The sequence below is a fragment of the Ambystoma mexicanum genome, chromosome 10 (genome assembly GCF_040938575.1).
Source record: "Ambystoma mexicanum isolate Mex_15411 chromosome 10, UKY_AmexF1_1, whole genome shotgun sequence".
NCBI classification, from domain to species: Eukaryota; Metazoa; Chordata; class Amphibia; order Caudata; family Ambystomatidae; genus Ambystoma; species Ambystoma mexicanum.
This window is the reverse complement of record NC_090932.1, coordinates 1512706329-1512720775: the sequence shown is the minus strand read 5'-3', so window position 1 is coordinate 1512720775 and position 14447 is coordinate 1512706329. Positions and strand designations below refer to the sequence as shown.

Sequence of the window (14447 nt, the reverse complement as noted above, 5' to 3'; positions counted from 1 at the left end):
GAGAGGGTGTCCAGTTTACACTGTTTCCCCACCACGTGTGTTCCGAGGTGTCTTCCCTTTTGTTCTCGGTTGTTGTTGGCGGGCCACCTGTCATGACCCATGCCCCTGGCCCTCACTGGCAAGTCAGCCTTCCAGTTAGGGCCAGGTCTAAGGCCTTAAAACCTCATCCAAGACTCTCTTGGAGTCAGTCCTGGCGCCTAACCATCATGAAGACCAACATTAGAATGGGACTATTTACTTTGGACTATTTAACTTGATGGTGGTAGGGGGTTCAGCCAACATGGAGGCACAGACATAGCTCAGTTACAAGGAACTGAGCTATGCGGTCTAGTCTTTTGGGTGGGGCAGGCCTGGGACTACTTTACCTGGACTACTTTGGGTGTGACAGGCCTGGGACTATTTTACATGGAATACTTTACCTGAGACTATTTAAACAGCACCCACACAGCAGAACATGCTTTGCGTTATTCTGCTGTGGGCAGCCTAACGCTCACCCTGTCCAGTTCTCTGATGCCAGCTTACCTGAAACCAAGGATCTGCAGAGAGAGAAATAAGACTACGAAAATTACCTAGAGCAGTATCCTGTCTTCAATCCATCGCCGACTTCACTTCCACTAACCTGAAGGTACGAATTCCATTATCCGGCACCGCATGCATCCTGGAATACCATAACCTGCAAAGAGGAGAAAGAAAGACAGCATAAGTAAGCGTTTACTCACGTTTCCTCCCGAATGAAGAAAGCCACACAATTATTACCTGGATAGTCATCTCCTGGTCAGTATCATTGCTGGAACATTACGGCGCTTGGCGAAGAACATCGCAACCTGCAAGGAGAGAAAAGACACAGGTTAGCAATATAAAAGGCGAAACAGCGCAGCGCAGCGCATCGCGCATTACTCACCGAACAGCATCGCGCACACTGCGCTTTCGACTACCGGCACATGCTCATCTTCAAACTGCATGACAACACCAAAATACCTTTCCCTACTTAAAAGGAAAGAAGCAAGGCATTATTATTCGAACTAAGAGGAACATAAGAACTGCATATAAACACTGTAAAGCAGCAAACCTACGGAGGCGCAGCAGGCCTGGATTCCCACAGGGAGGCTTGCACCAGGGAAGTAACTTGGTCGCTGCTCACCCCCCACATCTACGCGCCCCTGCCACGAGGAGCAGGACAGAGAATCTACCTTTTACAATATTAAGGCGAGGAGAGGGCCCAAGGGGGAGGAAGGAGTTGAGGCCAAGGGAGGTGGGAAAACATAAAGACAATCTGGTATTGAATCCAGCTCTCCTATATTGCAGACCCATCTTTAACCAGAGGACTTACCAAGGGACCGGAAGATGGTTTGAGAGTGCAAATCATCCAACCAGGGCTGGGTGGCGTCCCCGTGGATACCAGGTGAGTGTAACACCACTTTCCCTGGTTACTACTTGCCCTTCTGCCGACGTGAGCCCCTTAGCAAGTCGTTCATGGCTATGGGGTTTACAAGCTCTTCCCGAGTAGGATGCGAAATTCTGGCGGTGGCATTGGGTTCTGTCCTTCGACTGTTGTGTCAGATATTGGTCCCCCCTTTCAAGTGTTGCTCTGGGACTACTAGTAGCGCTGAGTGCAGCATGGTCAGCGAACAATAGCACCTTCATGATGGTGGGAGGTGCAATTATGCTTGTTGGCCACAGTCCCAATATTAGTCGTCCATCACTGCTGCTGTGCCCCTTTTCAAGTCTGGAATCAACAATGTCCTGTTGCATCGCTCGTTGGAACCGATAGACATTTCCTTCACTGTGGAAGCATAATTCATAGCTCTGCTCTCGGTGCATTTTCATTGACTTTTCCATCGCCCCAATCATGTCAACTTTGTGATGTGCTCTGTCCATATTTGTGCACACGTTTTTCCCACGAATGCCACCACTTCTTCGTATCCCAGGAGGTCTTCAGGTAGGCAGCTGAACGTTGTTTCCTGCCACTTGCTGTTACATACATGAATCCCTAAATATGGTTGTTGTAAGCAATTGAGGTTTTTCAGGTTGTTACATTGCAGGGCGTCTGGATCCACAAGCTCTAGTCGCCCGCTGTGTGCCTGGAAGGTGCCTTTTATTCTACATAGCGCAAGATGAACCAGGCATTGTGCTTCTATAATTGGAACTTACTGTTGTACGAAAACCTTGGGTGCCCCTGATGCGTGCAATATTAATGAGCATACATAACAGCTACCATTGTTTTTTTTGTCTTCCTACCGCACTCAAGTCAGTGTACCAACTATTGGAGTGCTCGGGATGTCTAATATCTTCAGTGGCATCCAGGCCTTGGCTGTGGTATGTTTCATATTTGGGCCTAAGCGCTTGCTTTCTCATTCTATCATGCTGTGTTATATACCTCTTTGTTAGTGTAACACTAACATTGTTACTAATATTTGTGTTACAAAAAAGTTCTAAAAAATGGTGGGAAATAACATTTCTAACATTTTGCTCATGCACACACTCATTCGGTCAGGTATATTTGCTTGTGTGTTGTTACTGACTGTTATTACTAGTCTGAGAAATTTTGTACATATGTACAGTAACGTTACTGGTTGTGTTTAGCGGTGCACCTCCCTCCATGTTTCCCCGCCCCATCTTTTCGATTACTTGTCCAGATAAAAGAAGTACCCCAATAAATTCCTAACATAAACATCATTATAGTAAATAGGAGAGCAGTGACGTGTAGCTCACAAGTGTAGGAATATAACCATCTTGAATTAACAATATATCAATCATTTTTATTAATATACAATGAATCATTTGACGTTAAAGGTTCCATTTCGTACATACTCCTGTAGAGAAAACAAAAATGCGGATGGTGGAGGGTAAGGAGGAGAGGGAGAGAGGGAGGTGGCAGCAATGCATGTTTATTATCTGAGACATGTAGTCATGTTATGACTTCTGAGGTAGTTACTTTGAGGTATATTAGTAGTTTCTTTAGGGTACTGGTGAGGTATTTGGGGGTTCCCTACAGACATCAGAGATGTGTATCCAATATCGAAGCCCCTTCATTTTTACTGCTATGAGGGGTGGAAAACACCCCTTCGTAGGCGCCGTGGAACCTAGGGTTGTTGCATTTGCGCATGGAACTCTTGACATATATCCATTCACCTGACAGCAGCGGTTGGGTGGGCGTGGTTTCTGTGGTAGGTTTCTGTGCAGTGCCCTGTGTATCCTCTAGGCGAGGTGGCGCGATCTATCGGGAGACATATTTGATTGCACGTGTTAGGTTTGTTAAGTACTGTTTGAATTCTTCACCTAGAGCCGCTGCAGCTCTCTGGGCATCTGATGCAATCCTTTCTAGGGAGATGGGTGTGTGCATGCGCCTGCCAGTTACTATTTCGTGTTGTGAAAGGTGATGGTCTTTAATTGGTTGAGTGCATAAGCTGAATAGAGCCTGGGGCAGGCAGGGCTCCCAGTTTTTCTTTAAGGTGGTGCAGAACTTGTAGACCTTGCTTTTAAGAAGGCAGTTGATTCTCTCAACAACACTGTATGCTTGGGGTGATAAATTCAGCACATCCAGTGTTTAATGCCAAGTAGTGCTGTAATTTATTTCAGGAGTTCAATGAAGAAGTGGGTGCAGTTGTTGGACTATAGTACATCCCACACGCACCATCAAGGGAAAACCTTGCGCACTAAAACTTTATCAGCGCATTTAGCATCCGAATGTGCACAAGGTCCAACTTCAACCTATCGTGAGAAAGGGCATAGTACAGCTATTGGGTATCGGGAGCCATTACATCTTTCTCCCATGTCTGTGTAACTCATAGAACGGCCCAATGGGGCAAGGCATGGTACTTCGTATTGTCCGGAGCGTCATGCCAGTGCTGAAGGTTTGCCAGGTGGTGCAGTGCATAATCATGTCTGTGTGATACTCCTGAAGGTTTGGTATAAACCAATCTTCTTGTATGTCTGCCGCGATGTGCTGTTTGGAGCTGTAGGATGGGTGGTGTAACTGGTTGAATGTTATTGCCAAGAGCTCTACAGGCATTACTGTCTTGCCAGTGGATTCTTGTTTCCAGAATAAGTCAGTGGGGGACTGTTTACACCCTTTCTTGGATCATCATTATTTTTCCTCATTTGGTGCTTTTCCCTATACTTCAATCAGTTGTATGAGGGTCAGCATTGTGTCTGATGATTGTTGATCATGTGATGGTGTAGTTATGACGTACTCTGATATTACTGGGACTGGCAGGTAGGCTGCAATTTTAGCCACAACATCCGCCGTGACGTTTCCTAATGAAATTTCTCCCGTGTGGGCGGTGCACTTAACAACCACTACCTCACAAGGTTGTGACAGTGAGGAAATCAGTGTATCTTATAGTGCAGCATGTTGTACTGGGAAACTGTCTGCTCTCTGGAATCCTCCCATATTCCATCGTGACAAGCCGGCATGCACTGTTGTAGTGACCTTTGCCGAGTCTGAATGGTCACGTGGCATCATTTGTGTAGCACCTCGATGAGTGCTACGAGCTACGCTGCATGTGCTGAATAGTGCATGGGTAATCTCTTTATCACTAATGTTTCATATTCTCTTCTTTCGAAGTACACGATTGCTGCACCCGTATGTCTCTGTCCTGTTCAGTTGTCGCTGAAACATCAACAAAGAGTACTTCCCCCCCGCCTCCTCAAAGGGCCTGTCCTTTGCTTTGGAGATGTCATCCTCTTCAACTTTTGTATGTGGAGTCTTTATCTGTGCACGCTTCCGTTAGGAACGTGGCTGGACTTACTGTTTTGCATCGCAGTACATGAATATTTTTGCTCTCTGGGTCGTCAGGGTAGATTTTGATCTTTCCAAGATTGCAAAAACGGAATGCTCCGCGTACAATGTCACAGAGCATTCCATAACAATTTTGGAGCTTCCTTCAATGCCGAAAGCACCTGCTGTGAGCATTTGTTTGCATGCAAACTGTGCTTGCATAACTGAATCTAGTGTACCGCTGTAGTAGGCCAATGGCTTGTGGCCTATTGCGCTTTTCTGTGTTGGTACGGCAGTCACGAGTGTGCTGTTTGAATGTGAGAATATATAGAATTCTTGTGTGTAATCTGGGGTGGCGAGAACTGGGGCTGTGGAATTCACTTCTTTCAACTAATTTAGTACAATGTCTGTTGTCCATTATAGTTTGTGGTTGCCTTTCTGTGCTTCCTTGAGACCCTGTAGTCCCGTGTATGCGGCGTACTCCAGAATCCATGCCCTGCAGTAATTGCACAACCCCAGGAACTTTTGCATGTCTTTCACGAGTTTGGGCGTGGTGCGCAGAGATGCTGCTCTGTCTGGTATTATCCTTTTGCCGTTTGCTGAGATTAGCTCTCCTAAGTAGAGCACCTTCAGTTGTCAGTAGTTTGGCCTTGTCAGCCTTGTCAACTTTGTATCCCTTGAGGGCCAAGAGTTGTAGAAGGTTAATGGAGTCTTTACAACAATTTTGCTCACTGTCACTACAAACTAGTAAGTCGTCCACGTACTGGATGACCGTGCTGGGCACATGGATGTTGCCTAAGTCTTTGTGTAATATTCTGTTGCATATGCTTGGGCTCTCGTAATACCCTCGGGGCAAATGAGTGTGTTCGTAGCGCCTACCGCCATGTGTAAAGGCTGTGAGGTACTGTGAGTCAGGATGCAAGGGTATCGAAAAGAAGGCATTCTTTAAATCAACCACTGTGAAGTGGGTTGCTTCTTTAGGGATACTGCACAAAATGGTGCAAGTGTTCAGAACTGCATGAAATTCTTTCTGTACTACGTCATTTAAGGGGCAGAGATTGTGGATCATTCGCCAATTGCCCCCTGTGGATTTTTTTGCCTGGGTAAATTATAGTATTGCATGGTGAGGTAGAGGGTAAAGCAGGGTTTGTATTGTGTGTTTTATTCGCTCTTCTGCTTCCTTTCATAATGGGTACTGCTTTACTCTGGGTAATATTGCTCCTACTTTCCGTGTAATCCGTACTGGGGTCACTTCCTTTAGTAGCCCTACAGCATGTGGGTTAGTTGCGCACAGCTGTGTGGGCACATATTCCAGATAGGCTTCACTGAAGGGAGATGGTGTGACAACACCCATTACGGGGTACTGCACTCTCGTGTACTGTACCATAATCTCACAGGGGATACATATCTCTATTATTATTTCTGTCATTTTCTTCCAAAAGTTTGGCGTTGTTTACTTCTTTGAGGGGTACGGTGAGATCGATGCTTAATACAGTACACCATTGACACCCTTCCTTATCTGTCCCGAGGACAACCACTCTCTTTGCAGACACTATTAATCTTTGTAAGTCTAGGGACAGTATTTTACCAGCCACCAGTTCTGGGGACACTACAGCGTGGAAAATGAAATCTGTTGGCACCTTCCAGCAGGATTTGGCAATCTCTGGCACTGTTATGCCGTAGATTTAACATGTCTGGGTCAACGGGTATTCACCACACCATTATGTCACGTGTTATGGTGTCTATTATGAGCATCGCCCTCATTGCACACATTCCTGGTGTGACGTAGACAATGCCATTGTCAGTAAATGAGATCATCATGTTGAACTTGCTGAGCAGACCTCTGTCGAGCAAATTGACTGGAAGAATATAGTAGGGGAGCATGTAGTACCTTTCCCCCCACCTTTACATCCAAATCTTTAGTGTATGGAACCGTAGAAATAGCCCCTGAGAATCCCTGCTTGTCGAGAGTTTTGCCAGATAACGGGAAGTCCCCTTCACTGATGCATAATTTCTCAGCGCCCAAATCAACCATAACAATGAATTGTTTGTTTCCTTTCTCTGCCTTCACCAATGGTTCCTCTTCTGGGTTGAGGGTCATCAACAGGACCGGACATGCAAGAGCTCTCTGTGGGCTGTCCTCGTCTGGATAGGTATTTGTCCCCGGAAATGAGAAGGGGCTTCCCCCACCAATGTTGCACCCTGAAATGGGGCTACTGTGCCATTAGGTGTTCCATTAAAGGAGTTAATGTTTCCAGTCTGCTGGAAGTTGTTTGAGGCAGGCATTGCTGCATCGCCTGCTGTGGCTGCTGCGGTGGGAGAGGGCCTGGTATCTGCAGGGGCAACTGTGTGTATATCTGATGTATTTCATAGGGTATGGAGGTCTTTCTGGGAGCCGGCCCCTACGGGGCCCCTTGAGGTAGCATACTATCATTTTGTTGACCATAACTGTATCCCATTCCCTGTCTGCTTCTACACTCTTTTGAAAAATTCCCCCAATTCCCACAATTTCAGCGCTGCCCCATTCCTCCTACTCGGGGTCCCATTCCCCCAAACTCCTCTCCCCTTGATCCTCTGAACCCACCTCTTCCTCGCTGTTGTCCTCCTTGCCACTGCAGGCTGGGGTATTGTGTGTTTCCGCCCACTGTCCTTGTCCTCTTTCTGACCACATCACTGATATTCTGGCATTTGCGAGATTGGGTGTGTATCCTGCGACTTCTGTCTGTGTCGCCTCCTCACCTACTATAGCAATTGTTTTGTACTAGTTTCGCTTCCTCTAACTGTTGCCGCTCAGTCGTTTCCTTTTCACGCTCTTTTATTCTTCTGCAGTGGTGTACTATTATGCTATGTATTTCGGGCCACCCTTTCGCCTCGATCCCCACAATTATGTCTACTGCCCTGTGCACTTCTTTGGGTAGGCCTTGTTTGACAATAAAATAAGAAAAGGGTATTGATTGATCCCATGCATTAGCCGTCTCTGACCTTAAGAATGAATTGAGCAGCATCTTCATCATTGCCCATGGTACATTGCATAATAGACTGCAAGTCAGGTATGTCCGGGAAAGTTCTCTGCAGCACACCCCATATTTACGCTCCAATCTTATTAAATGATGCTCCATCATGTGCATCGTTGCCCAGAGTTACTCCCGGATACCCGCATTCACACGCACATTGGCAACCTGATCTCCGATAGTAGCTACCAATAAGCTTTTGATGTCTCCTACTGCTAGGGATACTCCTGCCGTTTGTTTTTCTAATGCGTATATATCCATTTCCACGTGCCCGCCAGGGCCGGAAGCGCATTTATTACGTTGTTTTAGTCCATCTGTGCCCATGGCACATAGTGCAGTTTCCCAGTGCCTTTGTGTATTGGGGCATTTGCATTTACTTTACTTCCCTCGCCCTTCTTTGAACTTCCCTTTTTCCTTGCTACTGCCATCCGGCCTAACCCCTTTCTCAATCTGCTGTCCCATAAAATCTCTAGTCTAAAGGTACGTTGAGGTTCTTGTTCTGCCTCCTCATCCTCTGTCTCATCGAACATGCTCCACCCATCTTCCTCTCCCCTATGCGAACCAACATTCTCATACCCTAGGCTATCCGTTTCACAGTCCCACTCTACGTGTACAGTTTTTATGGGTGCGCTGTCTATCCTGAACAAAACGTTTCCTGACTTCAGCTGTCCCCTGCTCTGCTGGTTTGTCTGCCTTAGTCACGTTCTGTGCAGCCCGCAGTCTGTTTAGTTCTAGGCGCATTGATGTCAATGAAACTTCTAGATCTCTTTTATTGATGTCTGCATATGCTGCGACATCCGGTGGGGAGATATATGGTGGTGGTGGGGCTGACGCTGGTGCTGACACGGAAGTCGGATTTGTGTATCGCACTGCGGGGTGGGCTGCTAAGGGATATATTCCCTTGTGTACTGTTGACTCTTTCCCATCCGCACTTAAACCTGCGTGTTTGCTATCGCAGCATGCCCCTCCTCCTCCGTATCCTCACACCTACCAGAGGTTTAATATTTCCCTCCTGTTCTGTAGTTGTTTCCCTTTGTACTTTGCTGTCAAACATATGACAGACATATGTTCCAGAATACTTCTGTCATAGGAGCCCTGCTTTGGCCACTAGCGGGGCATCCCTCCTCCCCTTGTCTCCGTCACCCACTGGTTATGATATTTTGTAATCCTTGCACATGTACTCTATGGGCGTTTCTCCTCCCATAATTGTGTTTGTTGCGCCCTCGCTGTTGTTATGCCTCTGCTTTTGCGCTACACACAGTTCTGTAAGTTGTCAAAATACTTGTAAAAAAAGGGTTTTCCTCGCCCCCTTTTTCTTCTTTCACTCTACCAACTCTCACAAACCACACTCCACACACACCACAAATCACACAACACCCCTCCGGGGCCTCCACCCTACACAACAAGAAAACACTAATAAAACAAGCTAAAATAACAAACTAAAATAACCACTACTATTCCCAAGCCCTCTAATTATGTGGGCTCCTATGTATTTCCTTTTCTCTCTGTTAAACAATGAGTGGCACCACCTTCTCCCCTCACTCAGGGAGGCTCCCTACAATTCCGTTTCCCATTCCTTAATAGTTTCCTCTAAAGGTTAATAAGACCAAATAACAAAACAAGCCACATACATGCCACCATCCCAATTTCAATCTCTGCGTGTTCACACTTTCCCATACATCTGTCCCCTGCTTGTTATCCCTTGCAAGGCTATACTCACATGCGTGTGAACTCCTCCATCACAGGGTTACAACAACACCGGGCTGCACATCTCCTCTGAGCCACGCCCGCTCCAAAGAGCAGATCGGCATTCAGCAAAGACGGTTCCTGTAAAGCCACTCACTCGTGGATACTCCTTTTTGGGACTGGTCGCTGTAGGTGGGCTTCCCGGAGAGGCTGCCTGGACACCTCCGCAAGTACTGGGTGCTGGAGCACGTCAGGGTCACCAAATGAAGGCACGCCCACAAACGCTCACGCCAGAAAACATAGAACCTGCTAGTGAAGAAAGGCCAAGAGATTCTTAAAAGTATTATAAGTTTTAATCACACAAAAAATAGGAAGGCCTGCCAAGAACTCTGCTGCTCAAGACCCTTCTGCCAGAAAATATTGCAATCAGAATCTTATAAGGAAACACATAGTCACTAATGACGTTATACATACAGTAAAAACCATGTGACTGATTGGTGAAACCCAATACATGGGTGGCCTGCTCCATATGGGATGCCAGGCTGCTATTGGTCCCAGCCCCGTCTTTCTGTCTTCCATCATGTGGGGTCAGCTTGGCTCCATCTCCAGGGAAACGAGGCAGCCGAGTTCGCAATTAGTAACTATGTTAGACAATGCTACTCTATCATTGTGGCATGCACCTTGGTAACTAGGGGACTGGCACAGGGGGAGGCTTAAGATCATGCTGTCCCACACATTCTTCACTGAGTACGCACTCTGCACCCAAGGTTTCCACCCTCTTTTGACTATCATTTATTCGACAGTGTACCTCGTATTACAAAGTGTCATAATGAAATAAGGTAGAATGGTCATGTTCTTTTAGATCTTTTATGACCACTGGGTTTATGGTTGGTGGTCTGAGGTCACTTACTATCGCAGAATTCAGGCGTCTTGGGCTGGGGCAGTTGTGGGTGTCATAACTCATGGTGGGCTAGGTTGGGGTTGGATGTCTGCTTTTGGCCTGGCTGCGATAAACACGCATTGTAAGGCACCTGGTACTGTCTTGCAGCCTTACAGGGTGCATTCCTTCTTGGGATAACAAGTATTCAGAACAGTTATGGAACAAAAGGAATTTTCTATGGGAGTTGGCAGCATGGGCCTCTCTACCATCTTTTTTGGCCTGTTCAAGTTTCTTTGTTTGGGCATGTGTTTACTGCGCAGCCATGCGGGCCAAATTTTTCTACCTTCACTACAAAAATGTGCGCTTACTTCTATGCGCTCACTAAGTCTGTACATCTGTATTTCATGTAATATTGTGTTTATGCAGGGTTTCTTTGCACTCACCCCTCCCCCTGGTACATCGCCATTGTATCTATGGGATTCGCCTCACTCTAAAGTGCCTAGTGGGGTGGGAGAGGTCCATTTTCTTCCCAACAACAGATTAAGAGAGACTCCTTGACAAGCCTAAGAAGGGATAAAGGTAAACCCAAATTAAGAAAGTCTGAATTAAGATTGGGAAGAGTCTAGAAGAGATGGCAAAAGCTTGAGGAACTATTTAAAAGAAAGACATTCTAAGTATAGGACCACAGAAGGTGCAAAACCCAAGAGTATTTTTTGAAGAAATACAAGAGTTGATAATGGAGTTTACGTTAAGAAATATCTGTACCAAAGAGAAACGGTACCCAGTCAATTTACCAAAAAAGAAAACAGAGTGGTACATTTTACCGAAGACCATGATACCGAAAAACACCAAAACGGTAAGGGGTTCAAATGGGTCAGGATGGGGTTGGGGTGGCATTGTAATGATAAAAAATCAGTTCCCCCCCACACCAAATAAAAAAAGAAAAAAGATTTTGGTGTATTTCTCTATTTTGGTCACGATTAAATGTACCACTCTGAATTTTTCCATCTGTAAAATCACATATAACCAGATAAAACTGTATATAAAGAGACTATCAGAAGAGACCAGGAGAAGAAAAGACAGTGGGCCTCATTATGAGTCAGGCGTTAAGGGGTTAACGGCGCCGACCCTTTACGCCTGATTACAAGGTCCCTTAGCGCCATGGTGATTTTAACGCCTGCTTTTTGCAGGCGTTAAAATCCATGGCGCTAAGGGACCATGGTGCTAATTACGCCACCGTAATTTACGGTGGCGTAATTAGCGCCTTCCCCACTCCCATTATGCCCTATGGGGCAAAAATGGGAATGGGGAAGGGTAAAATGGGAAATGGGGATTTACTGCCCCACTCAACTTGGAATGGGGCGGTAAATCCGCCATCCACCATGGTGTAAACATAGTTTACACCATGGTGGTAAGGGTACGACCCAGGCGGTAACTTACTGCCTGGGTCGTAATGAGGCCCAGTCTCTTGGCCCATGGCATGTAGTTCTATATAGTGGTAGGCTCATGTAGAGTTAGTTTGGACAGAGGACATTTTTTCTTTTAAAATCCTGACCTTGGACGAGCACCTTTAGTTCCTTTTTTATAGGTAGGGTATTCCCTGTAGCAATAGGGAAAGACAGGCCGTCGTCTTATAATTTCATTAAAGGTAATCTAGAATGTCCTCAATGTGTCCGACTCCTTCCGACCCAACACAGTTAGCTGATTTCGTTTTTAAAAGCGGATGTAATACCTCATGCTTTTCCATAGGTTTTGAAAGTAGTGAATTCTACAGGAGAGGAGATTCATAGGGGATTGGGCAAAGGGGTATGGGGCTAAGAAATCGTTAATATTGCTAGCCTTCTTAAGGATTGATTTGTGGATTTTTGCAATGTACGATTTGAAAAACATTGCAGGGTCTCCAAATTATTACCAGTTGCTTTGAGGAGTTTTTAATGGCGTCTGACTGGATCGATCGTTCTGTGTCCTTTGCAGTGATTCTTGTCAGTTTTGGTACATGTTCTCCCCTTTCGAAAATCTAGACAGCTCTCCACTGTACACATTTATGTTGTGCTTCTTTCTCGTTTCTTGTTGTCCGTCTAATAGGAGCAAGGCTGTTATATTCTGGTGGAAAATTATCAAGCAATGTCTATGTCCATTAAGGCTGGTCTTTCCACTGCAACTGCTTTGAATGTTGTCAAACTGAGTTTCTTAAAGTGTCAGACTGGGTGGGACATCTGTCAGATTCCTTGTGAGTGGGGTCCCCTGGAGGAAGGTGGTGCCAAACATTTCCCAACTGTAGGGGCATTCAGGAGTGATTGGCAAAGGCCCCTTCTATCCCCGCCGTGTGTGTCTGACTCAGTATGTTAGGCTGGTTACTACTACAGATTTCCATGGTGTGTATGTTTTCGATGTGGTCAGTTTCCTGCAACACTTTGTTTACCTATAGATTGCACTCTTTTTGCAATGATGAGACCGATGTCTTTAGATGTAGGGACAGTTTAATGCTTCTTTTATCACAGCTTGATCTCTTATATTACAGAAAACGCAACTGTGATTCCCAACCAAGCTTACCAACCGCTTGGAGCTTGTCCATGCAACCTGACTGCTGGAGCGTGTGACGTTGGCTGCTGCTGCGATCAGGTATTTTTGCACTGTTTGGTTTAAAGTTGAAAGGTTGTTAAAAGGCCCATTAGCACACAATTTGTATTTTTAAGAACAGTTTGTTATTCTGGGAGAAGCTGTATAGTTAAAGCATTGAACTAATAGCATGTATTTTTCCTGATTTGAAAGTTGTTTCTTTACCTTTGTTAGTTATACTGAAAGATTAAGGGAAAGTGTTGTATGCAGCTATTTCAGTCATCTATAACTTGCAAGTCACAGGTTCAAAAGCAACACAGCAGATTCTGCTTTTTATCCTGGTGATTTAGCCATTCAATGTTAAAGGATATTTATACCGTGCACTATCGCCACCATACTGGTTCCTTGGCGCTAGATCGAATCTGAAAGAGAGAGGGGGAGGTAGGTTAGGGTACGCTAGTGGGACAAAGTTTGGAGAAAGAGCAAGGGAGCTGTGATGTGCTGTTGGCAGCCTCACTTCAGTTAACACTGTTCGCTGAGCTTTTTGGTGTGGTATCCGGTTGGTGTCCGTTGTGTGCTGTTGTGTAAGGCTCTGTGTGGTGTTTGTTGTTGCGATGTAGTGAAGTGCGTGTGGGTTGCTGTGGTTTAAGAGGTATGGTTGTGTTTAGTTAGGGTTTGAGAGGAGTGAGGTTTTAGTAGGGGTGGTTATTAGCATTGTTGTCTGAAGAGACCCACACTCATTTTGTGTGTCTTTCAAGGTTTAGATGAATTTCTTTCTTACAGTGATCTTGTTTCAGCATGAGACAAGGCTCGGACTCACCTCTCTGTCCATATGTTGCGCTAGTCAGTCTCTTACAATTCTTTGTTGTTATTTAGGTCGGACATTACACCCCAGTGTGGGCCTGATGCAAATCCTGTGGATCTAGTTGTGACCTATGCCCATACCCATAGCTCTACCTGTGTGCAACACGGTTCAGTTCAGTCTTTACCACCATGTCCAGATTGACACAAAGGAATCATCATACCTATGTCTCAGGTAAACTTTGTTGTGTGTGTGTCAGGTTAGTCATTTCGAATGTCAGTCCATCTCCAGGAATTCTGCTAGGGTTTCGTGTATATCAGTCTAGTGCATTTCATCATCTACTTACGAGCTTGAGTGTGGGTTTCTTAGTGTCGCGCTAGTGGTCTCGTTTTGGCTGGCTTAAATGGATGGGTTGGTTTGAAGATGGTTGTCTTGTAAGCGTGAGGTAATAGTTGAATAGTGTGGATGCAAAGTTGCGTTGGGTTGGCGGTTTACACATGGGGTCATGTAATGTCTGTCTGGGGCTGCTTGGTAGTGGGTAAGGTTGATAGTTGTGCCTGTTTGTGTCAGCCTTGTTAGCCTTGTTAGCTATCCTGTCCAGATTGGATTGTCGCTCGTGGCCGGTTCAGCCTTACATTGTCTCTTTAGTTTTCGCGGTTGGTCCCCTTCTCTATTAGTTCTCTGTGTTATCTGTACCGTCATGGGTTTTTGTCATCTGGCTCTTTGAATTTTCGGTTTTATTGTTTCCGTTGTTTTCGTCTGGTTCCGAGGTCTTGAAGAGCCAGGTTT

The 14447-nt window shown here is 45.7% G+C and overlaps 1 protein-coding gene across 1 annotated transcript in view; it reads left to right on the top strand.

Annotated features, from left to right (window-relative positions):
* TCTN2 (tectonic family member 2) overlaps positions 1 to 14447 on the top strand; it is a 794052-nt gene that overhangs the window by 272556 nt on the left and 507049 nt on the right. The window contains exon 5 of the mRNA XM_069619693.1: positions 12819 to 12919. Within this exon, the coding sequence (XP_069475794.1) occupies positions 12819 to 12919 (101 nt within the window). The remainder of the gene's footprint in view (positions 1 to 12818; positions 12920 to 14447) is intronic.